Source organism: Dipodomys merriami, unplaced genomic scaffold (genome assembly GCF_024711535.1).
Source record: "Dipodomys merriami isolate MVZ:Mamm:240054 unplaced genomic scaffold, mDipMer1.0.p SCAF_39, whole genome shotgun sequence".
Lineage (NCBI taxonomy): Eukaryota > Metazoa > Chordata > Mammalia > Rodentia > Heteromyidae > Dipodomys > Dipodomys merriami.
This window is the reverse complement of record NW_027205492.1, coordinates 4,647,535-4,671,224: the sequence shown is the minus strand read 5'-3', so window position 1 is coordinate 4,671,224 and position 23,690 is coordinate 4,647,535. Positions and strand designations below refer to the sequence as shown.

The window sequence follows — 23,690 nt, the reverse complement described above, 5'->3', positions numbered from 1 at the left end:
CCAGTGACATCTCATTAGTAGCTTGAAATCAACCATGGTGGGAATATTTACACCACAGAAATTGGCAAATGGCACAAATTAGCACCCCCACATCTCCCCATCTGTTGTCAAACATTAACCAGCACACGGATAGACTACCTGTACACACTGAGAAATTTTTACCTAAAGAACTTGGCTGGCCTGTAATCCTAGTACTTGAGAGGCTGGGGCGCGAAGGTTGGGAATTCAAGGCCAGCCTTGAGTTGGTGGAAACTGAAGGGGTTTTGTTATAGTAATGTGATGACAGCTAACTAAAGTCATGTAGTGATCTAGCAGCAAAAATTATTTCTAATGATCTGCCTACTCACAATTAGATTAAATCTTTCAGTTTTGTGCGAAGTGAATATTGTAAACCATGGGACTTGCAAAAAAAATGTCTTATTCTAGGGTGATTCATTCATTTTTTTAGTTTCCAAATTTTAGGGAAGTATATTCAGAATAGTTTTGAGTTGCTCATCATTAAGTCTATGGGAAAATATGGTCAGTGTTTGAAACTTGCTTTACTTTTAAGGCTCTTTTAAATCTCCTTCTTTGAAAAGATTTACATTCTTGGATAAAACTCAAGGAGTAGAAGAAGGGATGTTAAGGAGCTGGACCTAATAATGTCTAGGACCTGGAATCCCAAAGACTACTCAGGCTGAGGAAGGAGGATTGTGAGGTGGAAGCCAGCCTGGGGAATGTTGGACAACCCTGTCTCCAAGTGGGAGAAGGAGGCGGGGCAGCCAGAGGGGCAAGAAAGGAGGTGAAAGAGGCAGAGAAAATTATACAAAACTCAAATTTCAGCATCCACAAATGATGCCTTGTCAGGTAAGCCATTCCCTTTGTGTGTGTGTGTGTGTGTCTGTCTGTCTTCAAGGATCGAAATAAGGGCCTAGGTGCTATCCCTGAGCTTTTTTTTTTTTTTTTTTTTTTTTTGGTCCAGTTGTGGGGCCTGAACTCTGGGCCTGGGCGCTGTCCCTCAGCTCTTCAGCTCAAGGCTAGCACTCTACCACTTGAGCCATAGCGCCACTTCCGGCTTTTTTATTTTTTCTTATGTGGTGCTGAGGAATCGAACCCAGGGCCTCAGGCATGCAAGGCAAGCGCTCTACCACTGAGCCACCTTCCCAGCCCCTCCCTGAGCTTTTTTTGTTCAGAGTTGGCTGGAGCTCTATCACTTGAGCTACAGCTCGGCCCCCAGCTTTTTGGTGATTAAGTGGAGATAAGTCTCACAGACTTTCCTACCTGGGCTGGCTTCCAACTGTGCTCCTCAGATCTCAGCCTCCAGAGAAGCTAGGAACACAGGCCTGAGCCACCAGCCCAGCTTCCCTTAACGTTTGCGTGCCTGCTTTTACCCATGGCACTTGGTCTGAATAGTTCAGAGTAGGTTCAAGGCCCAGAAAGCGTGGAATAGTTAGCTGTACGAAAACTTTGCCGATCGCTGTGTAAGTTTGCCCTGACCCATTTAGAAAGTCTTGGGTGGCCTCAGAGGCGAGCGCACCCACTTTGAAAGCCGGTCTAAACGGACCGCCCCGCCCCACCCCCCCGCAGCCCCCGGGCCACCCTCCCCGTTTCTGAGCCTCAGTTCCCCCAACTGTACGTTAAGTGTGGTTGAGTGGGGTTGGGTGTGGGGGGCTCGTAGTGAATCGGATAAACGAAGTCGAGGGGAGCCCCGGGAGGGTCCCCCTTGGAGCGGGCGGGCGCAGGAGCGCGCGCGTGCGCGCACGCACCGGGCAGGTCCCCCGGGGTTTCCAGCTCCGCGTGCGTGCGGGCGCCCCGCGGCCCAGCGTTCTCGGGGGAATTCCGGGCGGGGTGCGCGCGGGGCGGGGCGGGGCGGGCGGGGGCGGGGGGCGGGGCCGCCGCCTATAAGTGGGGCCGCGCACCCGCTCCGGGCCACTCCGCACGCAGCCCGCGCTCCGGCCCCGCTCTGCGGCTCCATGGCGCCCGCCCGCCCGCTCCTGCCCCTGCTGCTGCTGCTGCTGCTCTGCGTGGGCCTCCCCGCAGCCGTCGCCGAGTCGGTAGGTGTTTGGGGGTGGGGGTGACCGGGGCGAGCGCTCCCTTTGTGCCGGAGGACGTGGGATCGCGGTGGCGTGGGGTGCTCGGAGTCCCCCATTGGACTCCGAGGCCGGGCAAACTTTGTTGGGAACTCCGCTCGGGGGTGGCAGGCAGCGGGCAGCGCGCCGGCCTCGGCCCCCACCGCGGGCTCGGAGGTGACCCAGCCGGTGTCAGCGCAGCCCCACACCCTCACCCTTACGCGGGGATTCTTGGGGGGGGGGGCCCGGCTGCGGGCGCGGAGCACCCCTTCCCACCCCCCGCCAGCTCCCCCTGGACGCCCAGGACCCCAGATGGCTTGGAGATGAGGGGTGCAGGGGAGGTGTCCACGTTCGGAGCGGGGGTTGGAGGCTCGTGGGGGCCGTGTTTCACACACCGGGTAAGGACAGCTGAGTCCTGACCTTAGACCCAGCCACGGCCCGGCCAGTGACATCGGGAGGGGTGGAGGCCCTGCCTCTGGGAGTCCCAGGGAAGGGGGAATGAGGCAAGCAGCGACTGCTAGAAAGTTGAGGGCATCTTCCGAGGGCCGACAGGAGGAATGGCTTAGGCGGTGAGCCTGGAGTTTTCTGCAAGGAAGAAATCGTTTCTGTTGAGGAATTGGAACACGTACCCTGCGTGGAGTGGGTAGGGGTGGGAGGTGGAGAAAAGAAGGCCCCAGAGAGACCAGAGAAATCTCTCCCTTTCACTTGTCCATTGGTGCAATCCTGGGCCACCAGAAGCCCCATCCCAGCAACCAGAAAGGGAGTTAGGAGACCATCTCCTCTGGAAAGTTAGGGGTACAGGAATTGCTGGGAGAGTTGATCTGATCCCCAGGAGCTTAGATTTCGCGTTCGATATACCCTCGTGTGTGTGTGGGGGGGGGGGGAGGCATTCCCTGGAGTTTAAATCATTCATGTTCATTCCTTTGAAAGCGTGGATTCCCTTTCCCATCTGCCCTTAGGGGAAAGTTAGTTTTGCCTGCAGGCCCTTGTTGAGAATGGATGAGCCCCTGAGCAATGCCTCTGGCACAATTTAAAATTTTGGGTGAAGGTGGAAATATGTAGCCTGTTTAGTATGCCCCTCTCAGTTCTAATAGCTTTGTAATGGCTCTACAACTTGCTTAATTCTAACAACCCCACTATTTACTGTTCTAAAGCTGGTCCCGAGGCTAGAGAGGTTAAGTAACTTGCTCAAGGTCACACAGCTAATAACTGGCTGAGTCAGATTCCAAGGAGATAGCCAAGCTTCTGTAGGGCCTACTGTTTTCTTAAGTTCTAGTGGGTCCCCATTTCCAGGCAACTCTAGTCTGATGGTGAGATTTGGGCTGGGAAGCCTCAAGGATTCTGAGTGGAAGAAAACAATTCCCAGCTAACACTCCCCGGCTCTCCCTCCCCACCGCCCACCCAAGGACATCTTTGGGGAAACATTAGTGGCAAAGCCGGACCTGCTTCTCTGCTGCTCTAAATGAGATACTGAAGGGTGTTTAGGAGTTGAGCCCTTGGGGAGGGGGGGGGAGGTAATTGAAGGAATGCTGTCTGAGCAGGTGGAGAAAAAGAGGAAAGGACTAGGGCAACTAAGGTTACCACGTGGACAGTCACATGCTAGGCTCAGCTCTGGGGCTGCTGAGCATACAGGTGCTTCTGGAGGAGGAGTGGGCAGCTGGGTCCAGAGGCCAGCCCGAAGGATGTGGTCGGGGGGGGGGGGGGCTGCCAGTCCCCTGTGCTGGGTGACAGGCCCATCCAGCTGGAGGAGAAGTTAGCCCTAAACAGCTGCTTCCTCAGAGTGTCAATCTTTCACCCTGACCTCAGCTTTCCTCTTTCTGGTAATATCACAGACCTCTTGCCTCTCATTGGGGCATATAACTTCCCCTTTTGACCCCCACCCCACCTCTCAGCTTGTGGCTGCAAAAATCAGACCATATCACAGTTGATCTAGACAGGAAAGATGGCCCCGTGGATTCTTTTTACTTTTTGCAGGTAGACAAAATTTTAGGTGTAGGGAGAAGGACTTTGGCTTAACAGCCATTATGATTACAATTTAGGGAGTACTTTCCCTGTGCCAAACCTGGTATATTTTATCTTCACAGAACTCTAGCACATGGTGAGTGTATTATTTCCACCACCCAGATGGAGGTGTATGGAGAAGGATGACTGGATAACCACCTGCATAGCAGAGAGCATTCAGGCCATCAGAATGTCTGATTAGTAGTCCTCTTCTCCAGTAGTGTTCCTTGGTCCCCTCCCCAAATTTTAGGTTTCATGCAAATCTTCCCTCCCTTCGGATGGTGCACCCTCATACCCTTGGGTGCCACAGGCTTTGAGAAGGGAACCCAAAGCTCAGCACCCAGCTGCCCTCTCCTCTGTTTGGCGGGGGTTTGCCATCCTAAACCAGTTCTTCCTGTCCAGCTGGGAGCATTCCCCATCTGCCTTCCTGCCACTCCCTCCCTAGCCAATTAAAGGCATCCTTGTTTTGGGAGTTAGGGTTGAGGGGTGGGCAAAGGTGTTGCTGCCCAGGGGCCCAGGCCTCTGACTTGGCACGAGGCCCAGGGAGTTCTGAGGCACTCACCCCCCCCCCCCACAGGTGTATGTCAATTAAAAATATATCTGGTCGGCCTGAGAAATCGCTCTTTGAAGCACACAGAAGTAGGGGTGGGGCGGAAACTTTAAGTGGCCAGTGAGAACTCTTGGGAGCCAAATTACAAAACACCCCTGGGAAAATAGTTGGGCCATGCTTTGGAGGGCAGCACGAGGCTGAAAGGAGGTCTCTTGTCTTCGTGGGGTTGGCGCTCCCTACGTCTAAAACCAAAGCTTTGAGCTGGATGGTTTCAAGAGCCCTATCCAGAGCTTATACTTGATTAATAATTAAGTACCAACTATTCAAGAATGTGTGTGGAGACCATCAAGACATCTAAGACATTCCCCCTTGGGAATTCATATACTCCACGCGAGGGGGGCGGTGCTCCACCCATCTACCCTTAACCTACTTCAAGAACTCTGCTTTTGTTATAGCACTTGGGGAATGTTTGTATGAATAAATAGCTTCATAAATGAACTTCATTCTAAAAGCTACATTGAGGTTGATTGTCTCCCAGGATACTTTAGATGCATTTTTTTTTAATCTTCATTTTTTTTACAGGAAACTGATGCTCAGAGGAGTGTAGTGGCTTGCTGAGGTCAGAACCAGGTCCGACTGATAGAGCAAGTTGTCTGGTTTGATTGCTGTAAGGGAACATTCCAGATGAGGAGATAGCTTGCAGATAACCTTGAGTCTTACTTCTGCATTGCTGGCTAACTGATCAAACCATTCTATGTCTGTCTCAATCTCTCCATTTCTTTTCTTTTCTTTTTGGGTGCTGGTATTAGAGCTTCAACTACTCCTGGGCAGCTTTTTCATTTAAGGCTAGCTAGCACTCCACTTTTTTTTTTTTTTTTTTTTTTGGTTGGTTGTGAGGCCTGGGCACTGTCCCTGTGCTCTTCAGCTCAAGGCTAGCACTCTACCACTTGAGCCACAGCGCCACTTCTGGCTTTTTCTGCTTATGTGGTGCTGAGGAATCAAACCCAGGGCCTCATGCATGCAAGGCAAGCACTCTACCACTGAGCTACCTTCCCAGCCTCAGCATTCCACTTTTTAAGAGACTCATGGAGTTTCCTGCCTGGGCTGGTTTTGAACTATGATCCTCAGATCTCAGTGTCCTGCGCAGCTAGGATTATAGATGTGAGCCAACAGCACCCGGTTTCAATATCCCCAGTTGTAAAATGTGGAGGTTGGAACCATTGCCTTTTAAGAGTCCTTCCTGCCCTGAGGGCCCAGTGTGGAGGGGAGGAGAGTGTTCTTGGCCTCTTTGATAGAATCTGAAAAAATCCTTGCCTTAGAAGAGAAGTGGGGTGGGCATTGATCTCCTGCCATCCAAAGCGCCTGGAAACAGGGTTTCTCCAAGGACTTGCAGTGCTGGGGTGACCTGAATGAGGGGCTGAGGGAGCCAGGCTGCGCTTCCAGCGCCAGCTCCTGTTGGGAGGAATTGGCTCCTACTTCCTACTTCAGCCTCCTGTCCTGAATGAGTGGATGTGATTTCTGAATGAACCCTTAAAATCAGGAGAAGGGGACAAGCAGGGCTCTGTGAGTCACCGTGGGTTAGCGTGCCTGCCTGAGTCATGAATTTCCTTTCAACTTCTTGGCTAATAGGATAGCTCTGTGGTGGGCATGTTGTAATAGACATGAAGGTTTTACCTTGTCCTTGGGGAGTCAAGTATCTTAGCATCCAGGACTTTGAGAGGCCTGGACAGGAAGTACTTGTACTAGGCTCCAAACCTTCACAGCTTTTTGCTCAGATGTGACCTGACATTGAACAAGAGTTCAGGCGATCCTCAAAATCTATCTTTAGACTTCTACAAAGAAGTTGGCACCTCCTTTTCCCCCTTAAAGCACAACTGAATTTATAAAGCAAAGCTGGTACAGTTCAGATTTGCCTCAGGGAAAATACTACTTTTTCTTGACATTTCTGAGGCTTCTGACTTAGAGTGTTAAAAAATTGGTTTAATGTTGGGAAAAATCTAAATATAAGAGGTGTTAAAGCCAGCTCTTATAAGCAACATAATTTTGGACATACTATTTAACCTGTTGGGTTTTATTTTTATTTTTTGTTGGTCATGGGCTTGAATTCAGGGCCTGGGTACTGTCTCTGAGCTTTTGCACTCCAGGCTAGTGCTCTACCATTTGAGCCAGAACACCACTTCCAGATTTTTCTGAGTAGTTTATTAGGGATAAGAGTCTCACAGACTTTGCTGCCTAGGCTGGCTTTGAATTTTAGTCCTCAGATCTCAGACTCCTGAGTAGCTAGGTGTGAGCTAGGTGTGCTTCCTGGTCTGAAAAGAAATTGGGATCCTCTATTTCTAAAACTTTTCTCTTTTGTTGGTTGTGGAGCTTGAACTTAGGGCCCTGGACACTGTCTTTGAGCTCCCATTTTTTAGCCACAGAGCCATTACCTGTGGTTAATTGGAGATAAAGAGTTTCATGGACTTTCCTGCCTGGGCTGGCTGGCTTTGAACTGGGATCCTTGGATCTCAGCCTCCTGAGATTCTGATCTGGGGATGTAGCTCAGTGAAAGATCACTAGCTTGTAAGAGGCCCTGGCTTCAATTTCCAGCAATGAAGATGAAGAAGAAGAAGAAGAAAAGGATGATAACTTTGTCGAGAGGCTTAATAAATAATAAGGCTGTGCAAATAAAGGGACCTCAGCATTGTGCCTTGTAGAGACGAGGAATTCCAGGAGGAAGCATTCCTTGGTGAAGGTTCCCCTTGCTCAATACCTTTCTTTCCACTCTCATATCTAACCTTGCAGCTGCTGGCTGGGGTGGGAGAGTAGGGTGGGGCTGATCAAGCCCAACTTTTGTATTTGTTTATCTTAGAAAGTGGTCTGTTTGCTAATTATCAGGTGGGTTTATATTTAAACGAGAACCAGTTCCTGGCAGTTCTACCTCTCCTAGGATCTGCAGGTACTCACTCCAGCAACTTGGACTCAGCAGGGGTTGAAGGGTGGATGTAAAGGGGGGTTTATAAAGTACCAAAACCACTCAAGATTCTCCTCAGGATTCAGGCCATCCTCCTGTCTTGGAGGGCCCAGAGTTTCTAATCTTGAAGAAGGCACCTGTGGCTCATGCCTGTAATCTTAGCTACTCAGGAGCCCGAGATCTGAGGATGGCGGTTTGAAACTAGCCTTGGTAAGAAAGTCTGTGAGAGTTATCTCTATAACCACCAAAAAGCAGGAAAGTGAGGCTGTGGCTAACTAAAGTGCTAAAGGAGTAGAAAAGCTCAGCGACTGTGCCCAGGCCTTGAGTTCAAGCCCTAATACTGACATTAAAACATTTAAAAAGGCCCTCATGAGTGCTTACAGATGGCACCATGGGCTTTGGGTGCAGGGGTGTTGGTAGACTGTGTTCTGAGAAGGCAGTTTTCCTGCATTTTCATTGCATGGCAACCTAGAGACCAGGAGAGAGCATATATGTCAACAGTTCTGAGTTAACCCTAGAACAAGAAACCTGATGTCTTGGGCTGGTTTGTCATTAACCCACTGGTGGCCTTTGGGTCCGTTCCTACCCCTCCTACCCTCACCCCCTTTGTTGAGAGGCTGGAGAATGAAAAAGAAAAAAAAAAAAGTCTGCTTTACAGCCAGAAAACCAAAGTCTCCATGCTCTCTTCCAGCCCTGCCACTCGCCCAGAGACAGAGTTAATAAGTCACTTTGTTAATATGAGAGCTCTGGTGTCCTCTATAAAACACCTGTGTCACTTGAGGGCCATAATCGGTGCTTGGCAAACTTGTAAAGTACTGGCTTAAGTTGAGCTTATTATTAGCAGCTATACAAGAACTCCTAACTTGGCCAGAGGCTGGCTTTTGCTGTGCTGTTTGTACACATTGAAAACCTAAGTGGATCGGGCAGTTCTCAGAGTTCCAGGACACCACCAAAAGATCATTCCTCCTACTTCCTACCCACCTCCTGCACCCCCAATCTTCTCACTTCTATCTTGGACCACACCCTCCTATTCTAGCCCCTCACCCTTTACCCCTCATCTACCCCTTCCTTTGTCCCTTAAGCCCTGGGAGTTGAGTCGGCTGCCCCAGTTTTCTCTGGCAGAGGCCAGGCTGCTAGTCAGGTGACACCCGGGGTAATGGAAAGGGAGGCAGGGAGAGGCGTGTGTGTGTGTGTGTGTGTGTGTGTGTGTGTGTGTGTGTGTGTGTGTGTGTGTGTGTGTGTGTGTGTGTGTGTGTGTAAACTGTGACTGGGTGAAGGCAGGCAATGGTGGCTGGCCTGCAGAAACTGGCTGCACCACACAGCCCTCTGGGCAGCAAATGACTGGGGCTGAGGAGTGGGGGACACCTCTTGCCTTGGGGGAAGCCCAGCGGGAAGAAGATTATGGGACAGACTGACCTGGTCCAGAGCAGTGGCTTCCCTCGTGGCAGGAGAAGTTGGCAAGGGGCAGTAAGCCAGCACCCGGGTAGATCTAATCTGCTGAGACAAGGCTGCAGAGTAGGCCCTGGACTTTGCTCTCAGAACACAAGAGGCTTGTTTGCATCCTGAGAGCCTCCTGGCCAGCCACGAACCAGCAGGGAGTTTGGATCTGCTGCCTAGATTACAAGCTCCAGCTTCAATGCACCTCTGTCTCTGAGGCCCTGAGGGAGCCAGCCCCTCCCAGCTGTCTCCAGTGGTAATCGGAGCAATGCCCAGTTTGGTTACCAGGCCTTAGGACAGAGGGAGGCTTGTCTTTTGGAGACCCATCTTTTATAGGTAGGGAAACTGAGGCCAGAGAAGGAATCACCCAAGACCACCTACAGAGTTAGTGACAAGAGAGTCTAATTGGCTCCGAGGCAGGAGTTTGTTCTGAGGCACATCGGGATCACCTTTCCCCTCATTCTTAGCTGTTACCCCAGGATCCTGGAATCCTTGCTGTGGGAATGGTCTGCCCTGGGCTTGGTAAAAAGCTGGCTGCTGGTAGTGCCAGCTAAGCCTGGCTCTCTGCATGGTGATTGTGTTCAGAGTAACCCGACCTTGAAGTGGGCAGAGCGACATTTGAACCCTCACTCCACCCATCCCCACCCCCAGACCTAGCTTAACCCTTCAGGTACCAGACTATACAGATAAGATGTGTGAGTTGTTTTTTGCTTTCTAGATATTTATTCCCCGAGGCAGGTGTGTACCAGAATAAGCAAGTGACACTTCAATTCTAGTAGAATTTCAGATGTCTTTAATCAGTGCCTTCTATTCCTTCTGGAAAAGTGCAAAATTGCCTCTATTTTTATTTGCTTTGGACAAGGTATTCACCACTGTGACCTCAGACCAGGCTCCATCCAGCCTGAGTCTCAGATTCTATACACAGCTGGAAGGGATCTAATTTGTCGTTGAAAGTCTTTGGCCTCAGAACTAGCAGAATGGGAAATGTCCCTCTGTGGCTTGCGAAACACCTCTCCCATCAGGTGACTAGCCTCTTTCCACTTCTGCAAGTTTCCAAAGGTCTCTGAACCTTGAGTACTAATCTCCCTACCCTGAAGGAAAGCAGGTGGGGGTTAATAATAGCTGCTACTCACTGAGTACCTGCTGTGTACCTAGCCACATGCTAAATCCCTTGTGTGCATTAATTCATCTCCTGGAATCCTTTCAGCACTCTGAACGGTGCTACCTACTGGCCCTGGTTACAAAGAGGAAACTGAGGACTTAAGAGTTGGAATAAAGCTGGGGGGGGGGGGAAGAGGGCAGTACGGTGGCTCATACCTGTAATCCTAGTACTCAGACTGAGATCTGAGGATCACGGTTCGAAGCCAGCCCTGGCAGAAAAATCCATGACACTCTGATCTCGAATTAGCCACAAAAAGCTGCAAGTAGAACTGTAGCTCAAGTGATTAGAGTGCTAGCCTTGAGCACAAAAACTCAGGGAGAGCACTCAGGCCTAGAGTTCAAGCCCCATGACCAGCAAAAAATAAAAGAGTTGGAAAACTCCCAGACTGATCGTTGGAAAGGGGTAGACTATGGTTAGTTTGTGTTCTTGCCTACCCTGTCCAGGCCAGTGGTGCTAGGAGAGGAAGGGACTGTGCCATGTACCTTGCTGTCAGAATCAGGTTGGAGAGTCCAGCAGATGGAGGCCAAGGGTATTTACTTAACATCTCCCCCCCTCCAACATTTGACTTGTCCAGTTGGAGAATCAGGGGTGGCCTTGACACTTCCTGGGAAAGAGGTAGGTGTGTGTGTGTGTGTGTGTGGTGTGTGTGTGTGTGTGTGTGTGTGTGTGTGTGTGTGTGTGTATGGGGGGGGGGGCTCTTATTAGTGCTTAGTTAACCAAGCCCTGACCCCGAACTCCTCCCTGGCACTCCAGCCAAGTTTCTGTTCCTTTGTTGAAGCCATATCACTTTCACCTTTGTTTACTCCTGGGCAAAGGAAGGGGCAACCTTGAGCCAGGCTATGAGCTGGGGGGTGGGGTGGGGTGGGGAGAGAGTGAGAAGCAGCAGTCAGAAACGTGGTTGTGGTTAGGGCATGGTCTAGAGGAAGATCTAGGTTTGAATCCCAGCTCTATGGCTTTCTAGCTTTATGACTGGATGGATAACTCAACTATCCTTAGTTTGCTCATCTGTAAAACAGGGAGAGCGCCTTGTAATGCTGTGGAGTCAGTAAACACAGAGAGAGAGGAGCCAGAAAGGTGTTGGGGTACATAGTAGGTATGAGTTACCCCAGGCTCCATGCTTTTCCGGGTGTGACAGAAGCTGTAGAACTTGAGGGATAGGTCTGGCAGCTTTTTCCTAGGTTCACAATAAAGCTTAAGGGCTAGGTGAGGAGTCTCAACTGGAGCCGTAGTCACTGCCTGTGGATTTGCTGAGAATCTCAGAGGTAGTCCAGATCTGAGAGAGGAGAGAGGGTAAATCCTGGGAGCTAAGACACCTACCTAAACCTGGCTCTGTTGTCAGCAGTGTGACCTTGACAAAGCCCCTGAATTCTCATTCTTTTCGAGGGTTATAAAACAAGATGGTTGGACTCTGTGACCTCAGATATTTTCTGTTGGCAGGTGTTAGTCCCTATAAAATGCAAGTGGACCTACTCCTTCTTCATCTCCCTGAATGGCCTGGGAAGGAATCCAACATCCCTAATCCCCCAAGGTAGTTGAAGTGTCCCTCAGCCAGCCGCCAGGCTAACAGAGTCTCAGGCCTCAGTCAGTGATAGCTTCTGTTGTGCATCAGTGTAAAATGAACAAAGGCACATGAAAAGGGTGTCTGAGCATGTACACACATGTGGACACACATGCCTGGACAGGATTGGGGTGAGCTGAGGAGAACAGGCCACATCCCTAGCCGGGAACTGGGCTGGGTCCCTTTTTGGTCAGGGTTGGGTCTGGATGTTGGGTGGCCTGGCTTTTCAAAGCCACCCCAAACTGACTGGCCCTTGTCTGAAAAGAAGGTAGGGGAGGAAAGGCTGTTGGGACCTTCCCAACCTCTAGGTTAAAAAAAAAAAAAAAGAAAAAAAAAAGATGATTACCCATAATTCTATGGAGCTTAATCCTATCTTGCCGGCTTCATCCTAAATGGCTCCTGCTTACTGGGTGTCTCCCTGTTGTGGAGATTGTGGGCAGACAGGATGCTTGAAGAGCTCCTGGAGGCTTCTCAGTGTCCTCCATCAACTACCTCATGGGCCCTTGATTTGCTTTCAGAGTCTGGAAGGGTCTGGGCCTGGCCCTGCCACTGATCCGTGGTATGACCTCAGACTGATTGTGTATCTCCTCTTGGAATCTGTCATGGAAAGGGCTGGGGATGATCAGGTGCCCCAAAGTGGGCTGAACTGGGAATAACTCAGTTTTGCCACTGTCTTAACTGTAAACTTTTCTCTCTCCTCCTCCTCCATAGTCTTGACTTCTCTACTATAGAAGGGAAGTAATTACTGATAGCCAATCTTTATGCTAATCCCTGGGGTTATTTTGAAATACTAGGACACTTTCACATACTAAATGAAGGACGGCTAGCCACAAGCTGGTGGCTCACACCTGTAATCCTAGCTACTTGGAAGGCGGAGATCTGAAGATTCTGGTTCCAAACCAGCCTGGACAGGAATATCCCTGAGTTCTTACCTTCAGCTAGCCAATAAAAAGCTGGAAGTGGGGCTGTGGTAGAGCACCAGCCTTGAGTGATAAAGCTAAGAGACTGTGCCCAGGCACTGTTCAAGCCCCAGGACTCTTCTTCCCCCCACCCCATTAAATAAAATTAAAAAATTAAATGATAGAAGGGCTAGATGTATGAGCAACACTATGGGTCCCAGAAGACAAGGCAGGGTGGAAAAAGACTCTAGGTCTAAAACCTGTATTGGAATCCTAGTACCTGTCTAGCCCCAGCTCCAGCCCCAACCCCATGCTGGAAGTTTGAACTCTGACACTCCACAGCCAGTCTTGGTTTCAGGCTAGGTCAATAAGTGTCCAAGTAGACAAAGTACCCCTTCCTTCCCTCCCTCTCCCCCCACCCCCTGCTTTTTGCTCTCACTGAATCTCTCTCTGCTGGATTTGATGACCCCATGTACACATGTCTTCATGCATGTTCATGTGTATGTGTTTAACATCCCCGCTGACTGACCTGTACCTGGGTTTTGGTCACTTTCTGCTTGTGTAGTTTTAGAAAAGTGACTGACATTGCCTTTTTGAACTCTGGATTCTACCATTGCCAGAGGGTCCATTATTAAGAGAACTGGATAGAGAATGGCATGGTGCACACCTGTAGTCTCAGTACTTGGGAGGTTGAAAGAAGCAAGAGGATCACCAGTTTGGGATCAGCCTGAGCTATACAGTGAAACATAAGAAACGGAAGAAGGAAGGAAGGGATAGATTGATAGAGATGGGCTTACAACTGTTTAAGATCTCACACTGAGCAAGCCACCAAGGTCCTGCTGTTTTAGATTCTGAGCCCCAGGGGAATCTGCAGCTGGAGATGCCAGTAGAAGCCCCTGGTCCTTGCCTAGGTATATATATACTTACCCAACCTTGCAGGATCCTTCCCCCTGCCCTGCCGAGCCAAAGACACAGGCTGTGTGTATGTGGAGGGGGTGGGGGGAGGGGAATTCCAGCACCAGTAGTCCACAGCTCCTGATTCCGGAGTCATGAAGTCATCCCTAACCAGAGCTTAACCCCTGCTGGATCCCACTCCCACGTGTGTGCCAAGTGCTCTGCATTTGTTTCCTCTGCCCTGGGTTAGAGGGATGCCTCCCCGCTGCCCTCTAGCCTGACCCTGCTTCCTTCCGGGTATCCAGAATCCTGCCTCTGAGGGGGTGGAAGAGAATACAGATATGGCTGCCTCTCCCCGGAAGCTGCAGGGAGGGAGGGTGTGGGAGGAGCCAGTTCTGAGTGTCTTTCCTGAACCTCTCTCTTGCCACTCGATACTCTTCCTGTCTTTGGGGCATCTTTATACAGATCTTCCTTCTCAGGGGCAGCCTCCTGTGGTTGAAGGACAGTTTGGAGCAGTGAGAAATACACTTGTCTGCTTTCTGTCCCAAGCTGTGTTGCTAAAACTGTGGGTCACTGGCTCAGATTCTCTTATCCATGACAGGAGGACAGGGCCTTTTTTGGGGTCTCTAGTTTTGTTCTGTGGTTTCTAGAAGAGTTATGGGATCTGGTCAGAGTGAAATGCTAGACCTTGCTCAGGGTTGTTCTGTGGGCAGACTGAGACCCAGGTCTAGAGGCTAAGGAGAAATGGTGGGCCTCGGAATGCCATCAAGCTACTGAGGGATCTTTGTTTTCCACTCAGTGGAGCTAGGGGCAGGGGGTGGAGTAATGTGCCCTGCCCTGCTCTGGGAAAGTTCATTAACTTTCTGGACCTTGAATGTTTTCTGAAAGCTGCTCAGTGTGGGGTTGGGTATCAGACTCCGGAGTGACCAGCCGGGTCTCCATGGGACAAGGGCCGAGTGACACTTATAGGGCAGGACTGTGCCTGTGTCTAACCTCCATGGTACTGGCCGTGTAGGACAGATGTATAGACATGTGGAAGACAGAAGAATCCAGGAGTCTGCTCTTGAGACACTAGGTTTGAGCAGTACGTAGATCTGAAGCTGTCTTGAAATGTGAGTAAGTCAGTCCTGTCGGTCCCAACCCAGTCTGACTCAGCTGGGAACGGTGCCCCAGACTGGGCAAGGCCAGAGTCAGTAAGGGCACCTCCTGTCATGTGTGAATCAGCTGCCACTGCGTCATTGGACCCTGGGGGGTTGTAACCCACCCCGGGGCTATCACTGTGCCTGGGAGGTGCTGGGCCGCCTTCAGTTAGTTGTGTTACCCAAAGAAATTAAGTTGTAGTTCCCGCCCCCCCTCTCCCCGGGGTAGGGTGAGGGGAGGGCTTAAACTCAAAGCCTGGGCATTGTCCCTGAGCTTTTTTTTTGCTCAAGTGCTAGTGCTACACTTCCAGTTTTTCTAGTAGTTAATTGGAAATGAGTCTCACAGGTTTTCTTGCCCAGACTGGATTCGAACCATGATCATCATATCATAGCCTCTTGAATGGCTAGGATTACAGACAGGACCCGCTGGGGGCCAGAGCTGAGTTGTAGTCAATACCCAGTGTCCTTCATTGTAAAATAAATTAACAATACCTCCTCACACTTATTTTAAAAACCTCCTGCCATGCAACAAGTGCTTAGCAAGTAATAGGAATAATCGATTATTATTTTTATTAACCCAGAGCAGGAAAGAGACTTGTGTAAAGTTACATAGCAGGATGGGGGCAGAGCAGGATTCAAGATCTAGGTTTCCAGACCTGGCTGGATCCCCTGCTAGTTAATACTTGAGAGTCCACTTTGCTGGCTGTTTTTAGGGGTTCAGCTGGCTGATGCTTTTCTTTTCTTGCATTCTAGATCCGAGAGACTGAAGTCATCGATCCTCAGGATCTCCTGGAAGGCGGATACTTCTCTGGAGACCTCCCTGATGACGAGGATATCGGAGGGCCCGGGCAGGACAGTGATGACTTTGAGCTGTCAGGCTCTGGAGATCTGGGTATGGAGGGTGGGCAGGGCAGGCCTGGGGAGGGGAGGTGTGTGGAATGGAATGGAGGGAAATGGTGATCTTAGGAGGGAAGGGGGGGTGGCTTGGCTGGGATTTGTGTGTGGGGATTTTCCAACAGTGCTCCTCCCCCACCTCCAAAGGGAAAACAGAAGTAGCTGGTTTAACTTTTCCCAGAGACCCTCTGGGGGGAGTTGTGTGTTGCTTTGAATTCATTCCTATCTGGGATTTTCAGGCACCAGCCTGAACCTGCCCTCATAGGCTCCTCCCTTTGGCAGAGGGGAAAGTAAGGGTGGAGGAGGAGCACCCATAGACTGTTTTTCTTCCTTTGGAAAGGAAAAGTACTAGCTCAGAAGCAGGGGTGGGGCAGGAGGGGGGATGTGTAGACAGAGAGGGGTGAAGAATCAGGAGTAAGCCCCTAAACCTAGGTTTGTAGGAGACTGAGAACTGAAAGATCAAGGCTTAAGTCCAGCCTAGGTAGGAAAAAAAAAGAAGATTTCACAAGATCCTATCTCAGAAATACCAGGGCTGGAGGTGTGGCTCAAGTGGTACAATGCCAGCCTAGTAAACTGAAGGCCTTAAATTCAAATCCCCATAGCACCAAAAACAAACAGCCTAGTTTCAGATTAGGTTAAAGCGACTGAGGCTTCCTTTGGCTAAACCAACCAAAAGTGCTTTTGTAACATTTGACTTTCTTGGCTGCAAGTCAGACTGCTCACTGGTCTCCGTCCCTTCAGTCTTCAGGAATATGCTCATTACTCCAAGTTTGAGCCTTGGAGTCACACAGTGCTAGGTTCAGACCTCAGTTCTGTTACCTCTATCTAATCCTTAGATTTCCCCATCTCTTAATAATGACGACATCAGCGTTGTGTGACTGAATCAAGTTCACTCAGCTCTTGGCATATCAAGCATTCAGGAAGTGTGTGTGTGTGTGTGTGTGTGTTCAAACAAATTGTATTGTCTATATTTAAGGTATACAACCTGCAGTTAAAGGATATATACATAGACAGAAAGGTTGCTCTTAAGAAGCAAATGAACCGTATCCATTGTCTCATGTAGTCACACAGATGTTTTAGTATTACAATGTGTAGTGCTTAACACTGCAATTAGTCTCCTGAAACCTTAATTCCCTGGAGAATCTTGTTCAAATGCAGAGTGGGGTTTTATTGGCAGCAGGGCCCTGATCTCCAGCTCCTGGGCGCTGTCCCCTGAGCTTTTGTGCTCAAGGCTAATGCTGTATCACTTGGAGCCACAATACCATTTCCAGTTTTTAGGTGGTTAACTGAAGATAAGAGTCTCATGGACTTCTCTGCCCAGGCTGGCTTTGAATCTCCATCTTCAGATCTCTAGCCTCCTAAGTAGGGTTACACGTGTGAGCTTTTGATGCCTGGCACCTTCTGCATTTCTAATCAGCTCTCCCAAGTATTGTTGGAGAGCTGAGAGTTTGGAGCTGCCCAAATACCTGCATAGACACCAGTGCAGCCAACATTGTTGTGAAATGGTCAGGGGAGCAGGTCTTAGGAGCCTGGTTTTTTCAGCCTAGGTGACTGGGGTTGAGGTAATGCTCAGTTGCTGGACTTGGGGGTTGTAGGGGCTGGTTGTAAGGTTGGAATCCTGCCAGCCATGGACAAAAGGATCAGATATGTGGGCATAGTGGACCTGGTATTCATGCACCCATTATTCTAACTTTACAGATGACTCAGAGGACCATAGGACCTTCCCTGAAGCGATCCAACCCTTGGTAAGTGCTGCATGCCTTTGCCTCTCTCCCTTTGCTCTTCTCTAATACGTTTGTAAAGAGAGATGGAAAATTCAGATGCATCCTGGGCAGAATAATTGTGGCCTAGGTAGATTATCCTCCATGAAAGGATGACCCATCCCTTTTTTGTGCCTTTAAACTGTTTACAGCACAGATATCACAATTGTGCCTGCCATTCTGTGCCCTGTGTTGTCTACCTACAATGGTCCTGAGTATCTCCCTGCAGAATGAAATGTCCTTGTATTGTTATAGGTTGTATATTAGTTACCTGATTCTTATTGGTGAGGATGCTTAACTGGAGGTAAGATTCTCATAGGCTTTCAGACTTTGTGCCAGGACTGGCTTTGAACTGTGGTCTTCAGATCTCTGCCTCCTGAGTAACTGGGATTATCAGCAGCCCAGCTGTTGAGAACTTTTTCATATCCTGAAGTGGAAACTCTTTGAGGCATCTTTGACACTTTGGTTAGCTCCTTGGGTACAATCCCAATATTGTCTCTAAGGGCAAGCAGTTTCTAAGGTTTTACCACTTCTCCCTCTCTCTTTCCCTCTCTCCTTTCTCTTCCTCAATCCTCTCTCCTCAATCCTCTCTCCTTTCTCCTCTCCCTCTCTTGCTCTCTCTCTCTCCCTCTCCCTCCCTCCTCCCCCTTTCCCTGTCTCTCCCTCTCTCTCCTCTAGAATACTCATAGACAGGAGTGGAAAAGAACAACCCCTTCCCTGTGCCCTCCATCAGATTCATTTCCCATTAGGAACAGATACTATAGGAAAGAAGGACAGTGGCGTTATTTTGAGAGGTTGATGGCTCCTATCCAGGATGGCGTCTTTCAGTCTAGATTTTACAGCTGGCTGAATGTCTGTCTCTTCCTCTGTTCTAGGTCCTCCTCCCTGCCCCCCCCCCCGCCCCACTAAATTTCTTGAAAATATACTCAGTATTTCTCTTTCTTCCCCTGTCCTATACAGGTGCCTCTAAATAACCACATCCCAGAGAGGGAAGGGCCTGGGAGGCGGGTTCCCACCGAAACTGGGGAACTGGAGGCAAACGAGGTCATCCCCAAGCGGATCGCACCCTTTGATGGGGATGAGGATGTGTCCAACAGAGTGTCCATGTCCAGCACCGCCCAGGGCAGCAACATCTTTGAGAGAACAGAAGTCCTGGCAGGTAAGGCCCCCTGCCCCTCCGGACAGGTCTAGACCAGGGAAGAGTGCTCTCAAGCAGAGGTGCCGCTCAACCCTGAAGTCAGCTCAACCCTGAAGTCAGTCGCCTTGGGGCAGGAAAGACTTTACTTCCCTTAAGGGGCTCTAACTGCTTGCAGCCCAGTGCTGGAGTCAGAAAATTACATATCAAAGGTTTCTAAAGAATGGTCTACAGGTTTCTAATGAATCATGTTGTGGCCTTAAGCCCCTTAGGTATTTATTCAAATCACTTTCTCTGGCCCGTGGTTGGGCTCTAGGAGTTAATCATTGGATAGTTAATTTCCGCAAAAGAGCCAGGAGTTCTCTAGAATTAGATTGGTTTCCCTTCTGCCTGCTCTATCGCTTAGCAGCCTTGTGACCTTAGCTCTGAAGAGTTTGAATAGGTTGGACCACAGTTTGCCTATTGGGAAGATGGGTTTGAGGATATGAAATGAGAAATGTGAGAAATGAAAAAGGGGTAAATTAAGTAAAGGGCTGTCACTGAGTCTTCATTTTCCCTTCAGGATGTGTGTGGGGCATATGTGACTCTGTGCCTTGCGTAAGGGCCTCGAGAGGTTAAATGTTTGGTGTTAGGTGAGAAGTCTGTGACTGTAATGTTGCTGGTGTAGGTTAAGCTCTGTCCAGATGAGGCTTAAGGAGTTGCTCTGTCAAGCCCAGCAAGAGGTTCCCTCACCTAGTATCCAGTCCTGTCCTCTTCCCTCACTCTCCCAGCTTGCCACAGTTTGGGGAGAGAGGTAGGTGTCCCCACAGCCGATTGTCAAAGGAAGGAGGGAACTTTTCCATCATGGTACAGGCTGTGGTTGAAGACCTGCCTGGATGAACCGGCCTGGTGAGTGGGTTCCCCTAGGCCCAGGCTGGGTAACTGTTGTTTCCTGGGAACCAACTGGGCCAACAAACTCTGAGGAGGTAAGGTATAGGGAAAGAGCTCTGTGCCAAATGCCAGTAGTTGAGACAGGTGAAGGATCTCTCTTAGATCTTACAGATGTAACAGAGTGCAACTTGGGATGGTCTTGGGCTAGGCCCTGCTCCCTGACCTCTTGGTACCTGTGGCAATGTTTTGTTTTTTCTGTTTATTGTGGGGCTTGAACTCTGGGCCTGGGCACTGTCCCTCAGCTCTTCAGCTCAAGGCAAGTGCTCTACCACTTAAGCCACAGCCCCACTTCCAGTTTTCTGTGGGGTTTATTGGAGATAAGAGTCTCATGGACTTCCCTGCCCAGGCTGACTTTGAACTGTGATCCTTAGATCTCAACCCCCTGAGTAGCTAGGATTATAGGTGTGAGCCACTGGTGCCCGGCTCAGCTGGTATATTTTAGATGATAGATTTTTATTTCTGTTTAACTTTTGCTTTAAGCAGTGAGAGGTTCTACTGCTTCTGTAGAAACATGTAAAATCATTCCTCTTATCTGAGGAAAAACTGAGGCCCAGGCTTTGGGTCACAGAGCAAACGAAGCCAGGCCATCTCCTTATGCTTCCATTTAAGAATTACATGTTTTCAGCTAATGGAGGCAGGAGTCTCCCTTCCAGTAGCTTTTCAACAGCACTTGTAGCTTGTCAGCAGATTCCTCTGGCCTTCGTTGTGTCCCCAGAACAACCTGACATGGGAGTCTGATGAACTCTAAAGTCACAAAGCCAAGAAGTGGTGAATCTGGCATTAGGCCCATAGGACCCTGGTTGACTTATGAGCCTGTGCTTGGACCTTAACCCCAGTGGCTGTCCCAGCACAGATCAAGGGCCTGATTGATGGAAGAGTGGGCTGTTAGAAAGTGCTGGAAACAGGAATAAGACTGATGCCTAGAGTTCCATGTGATTTTTCTGGCAGCACCCTGGAAGCCCTTTGTTGCTGCCTTTTATAGGGTTTTAGCCAAGAAAGAACCTTATTTGGCTCCTTTGTGCCACCTCACCCCCTTCTGTGAATAGATTTGTAGTGTGTGCAGGGATGGGAAATTAATCTTCTTAGACTAAGACCGAATTAGGGTACTCAATCTGCTACAGAAAGGATTCTGTGAGCCATCCCTGCCCCCTAACAAACAGGAATGAGTCATTCAAGCCACCTGGCATGGTGGACAAAACAGATGCTGACTCAATGCTAGAAGTCCACTTCAGCTCCGCACCAGCCGGAGGTTCCTCACACAGCTGAACTGGGAGAGCCATGTACGAAGTTCTCCCTGTTGTGCAGGCAAAGTTCAGGTGCTGGGGGCTAGATAGAAACCACAAGGGTTCACAGGTGCACGAGTCTGTAAGAGCAAATGATGGGTATGATCCTAATGGCTATAGCCAGTGGTTGGGAGAGGTAGGAACAGAAACAAGCCAGCGCCACTGAGGAATATGTAGGGCCATAATAATCTAACATGGTAATAGTGTGTTCTACGCGTCTGTGGAATACATACAGTGCCTGCCAGTAGTTGTATAGGCTCAGATATTTATGCACACACAGGGTAAGCTACAAAGCACCCTATGCTGAGGATAGCAGTGTCTATGGGGTTTCCATAGATGGCTATCGTCTTTGGTCCTAACTCAGTACTAAGCTACTGCTGGGGAGTCCTTAACCCTGTGGTCTCCAGGGACTTACTTATAATCCCTATTTGAGGTTGTAAGAGTCCCAGGTGTGGTGGTAACGGTGAAGGTGTCTGACTATAAGGGTGTGGGGAGGGTGTCTAGTCTAAGGTGCTGAAGAAGATCTCTCACTCTGGTCCCCTGCCCTCTTCCTCTCCAGCTCTGATCGTGGGTGGCATTGTGGGCATCCTCTTTGCTGTGTTCCTGATCCTGCTGCTGGTATATCGCATGAAGAAGAAGGATGAGGGCAGCTACGACCTGGGGAAGAAACCCATCTACAAGAAAGCCCCGACGAATGAGTTCTATGCATGAAGCTCCCGCAGATACAGCTTGGACTTTGGCGGGGGGGAGGGAATCCAGAGGATTGTGAGTAATGGGCATTAGAGTTAGGGGGTGGGCACCTTAATACTGACCCATTGGTGTCTCCAGCTCTGACTGCCTCTCCAGCATCAGAAGAGACATCATCTTCCACTATGCTGCCTTGCTCTTCTCGATTCTTTGGGCCTTAGTCATTCTGGCAGAAAAGAAAAAAATGGGGTTAAACTTGACCTTTCTGAAGGCAAGCCTGGGGCTGGGGCTGGGGTCATTCAAAAGATTTTCAGATTCAAATCTAGGACCAGTTTAGAGCTTGCACTGAACCTGTCTCAGCAGGGTCTTCTTTCGCGCCTCCCTTCCTCCCTCATCCCCCCATAAAAGCTAGAGGTGACTTGTGTGTAGAAGTCTGTCGGGGCTGCCTTCCTTCCCCCTTTCCCAGCCTGTCCCTCTGCCAGGAATCGGGGGAAGACACTAGAAAGCCCTGTACCTTGGCGCCTCGAGGCCTGTCCTCCATAGGTGTTTGTACACACACTACAGGAGTGTCTGTGGTAAATTTTGGGCCATTCTAGGCTCTTTCAAGTGACTTTTAGAAATCAGTCTTTTTTTTTTTTTAATGTGGGGGAGGGAGGAAAGGCGGGGGGCGGGGGAAAAGTGTGGAAAGCTCGCTTTGAAGTGGATTTGTAGAGTTATTTGTATATCTATTTTGTCAAAATGATGGTTCATTCCTTTGTGTGCAGGAATATCTGTACCTGGGTCAGGGTGTAGAGATGGGGAAATGTTTTTATCACCTGTTTTTTTTCCACCGCCTATGCTATTTGTATTTAATGGTTTTGTTTTTGTTCTTGTATGTTTCTTGAAAACGAGAAGAGAGCAGGAGGTGATTTTTTTATTAATTTTTTTTTTTTTTTACTATTTATAGCTTCAGACAGGGCCCCTTCCTTCCCCCCCATTTTTCTTTAAACCCCTCCCCATTTTCTTTTTTTAAATAATTCACACTCCCTGATTATGACCTTCGCCCCTTTTCTGAAGCTGCTGCTTCTAAGTTAGTGTTTTGCTGAAAGTTTTCTAGCAAATCCAGATTCCAAAATATAATATAGGGGACGGTGAGGAGTTTGTGTCTGTGTGCTTTCTTGTATTATTTGCCTTTCTTGGTTCTAGAAAAAATAGATTAAATATATTTTTTCAGGATATAGTAGGATGTTTCCAATTTCATGTTGGCTGGGTGGTCTGAGTGAGTGAGTTTTTATGTGACTAGTTTGTTTGTTTGTTTGTTTTCTATCCTTTTCTGGCCCCATTCTTGGTGCCTTCTCCTGTCTGAGCTGGAATGGTTGTGAGGGTTGAATATTCCAACACTTTTTCTGCCTTCTTCCTGGGTCCCAGCAGAAGGGATTCTTGGATTTGCTTTCTCTGAGCTCTAGGAATATGTTGTCCAATTAGGGTAGCCACACACATGTGGCTGTTTCAATCAGTTTGGTTTAAATCATGTAAAGGGAGCAAAGTCATTCCACATTTGCACTGACCACATCGGAGTGTTTGGTGGCCCTCCTGACCCTACAGAGGAGAGGATTTCCATCGATCGGGCACTTTGTGTTGGAGAACTGAACTGATGTAGTGAATCACAACTTAGCTTTGCTGGGAAAACCCTTGTCTCCCTGGGCAAGGCAAAGCAAGGGGGCGGGGAGGAAGGCAATGAAGGGTCTGTTATCCTGGCCTCTTCCTTTTACAGAAGAGAGTCCCGGTGCATTGGCTTATGTCTTCTGACCCCACTGACTGGAATGGTGGGAATCATGCTCCTTAAAGCATCCACTGGCTCCTGTCATTACCCCAGCCCAGGGTCCCAGCTGGCTGGGTCCTTTTCTGGTCCCAGTCCCCTTTTCCTCAGACTGTATTGTAATGAGCACCTTTTCTGTAGTCCCTCTCACACTGTTGTCTGTTACTGATTTTTTTTGATAAAAAGATAATAAAACCTGATACTTTCTAGACTGCCTATCTCTGTCATTTCATGTTTATAATAAATCATTATTTCTGGGTTCAGTAGCCGTAGAACTTAGTGAAGCATGAGAAAATTCCTTTGACCGAATTTCCCCCAGGTGCCAAATACAGGAGCAGAGGCAGAAGAACACAGGGAGGGGCCTCCAGGGATGGGAGATGTCAGAACTCGTTCACTGGTGGCCTGGACAGTGTATCACCTCTGCTTCCTGTGTTGGTTCGGTGGCACTGTGTTTAAAAACAAGCACAAGCTGAGCACTGGTGGTTCACCTGTAATCCTAGCTACTTGAGGCTGATATCGGAGGATCACAATTCAAAGTCAGCCCAGGCCACGAGAGTGTATG

General features: G+C 49.2%; 1 protein-coding gene across 1 annotated transcript; it reads left to right on the top strand.

Annotated features, from left to right (window-relative positions):
• Nucleotides 1-1,926: 1,926 nt before the first annotated feature.
• Nucleotides 1,927-23,339, top strand: Sdc4 (syndecan 4). Its single transcript, XM_069989844.1, has 5 exons — nt 1,927-2,033; nt 15,395-15,533; nt 17,234-17,280; nt 18,256-18,454; nt 21,203-23,339. The coding sequence occupies exons 1-5, from the start codon at nt 1,953-1,955 to the stop codon at nt 21,352-21,354; spliced, it is 618 nt and encodes a 205-aa protein (XP_069845945.1). The 5' UTR covers nt 1,927-1,952; the 3' UTR covers nt 21,355-23,339.
• The last annotated feature ends 351 nt before the right edge of the window (nt 23,340-23,690 follow it).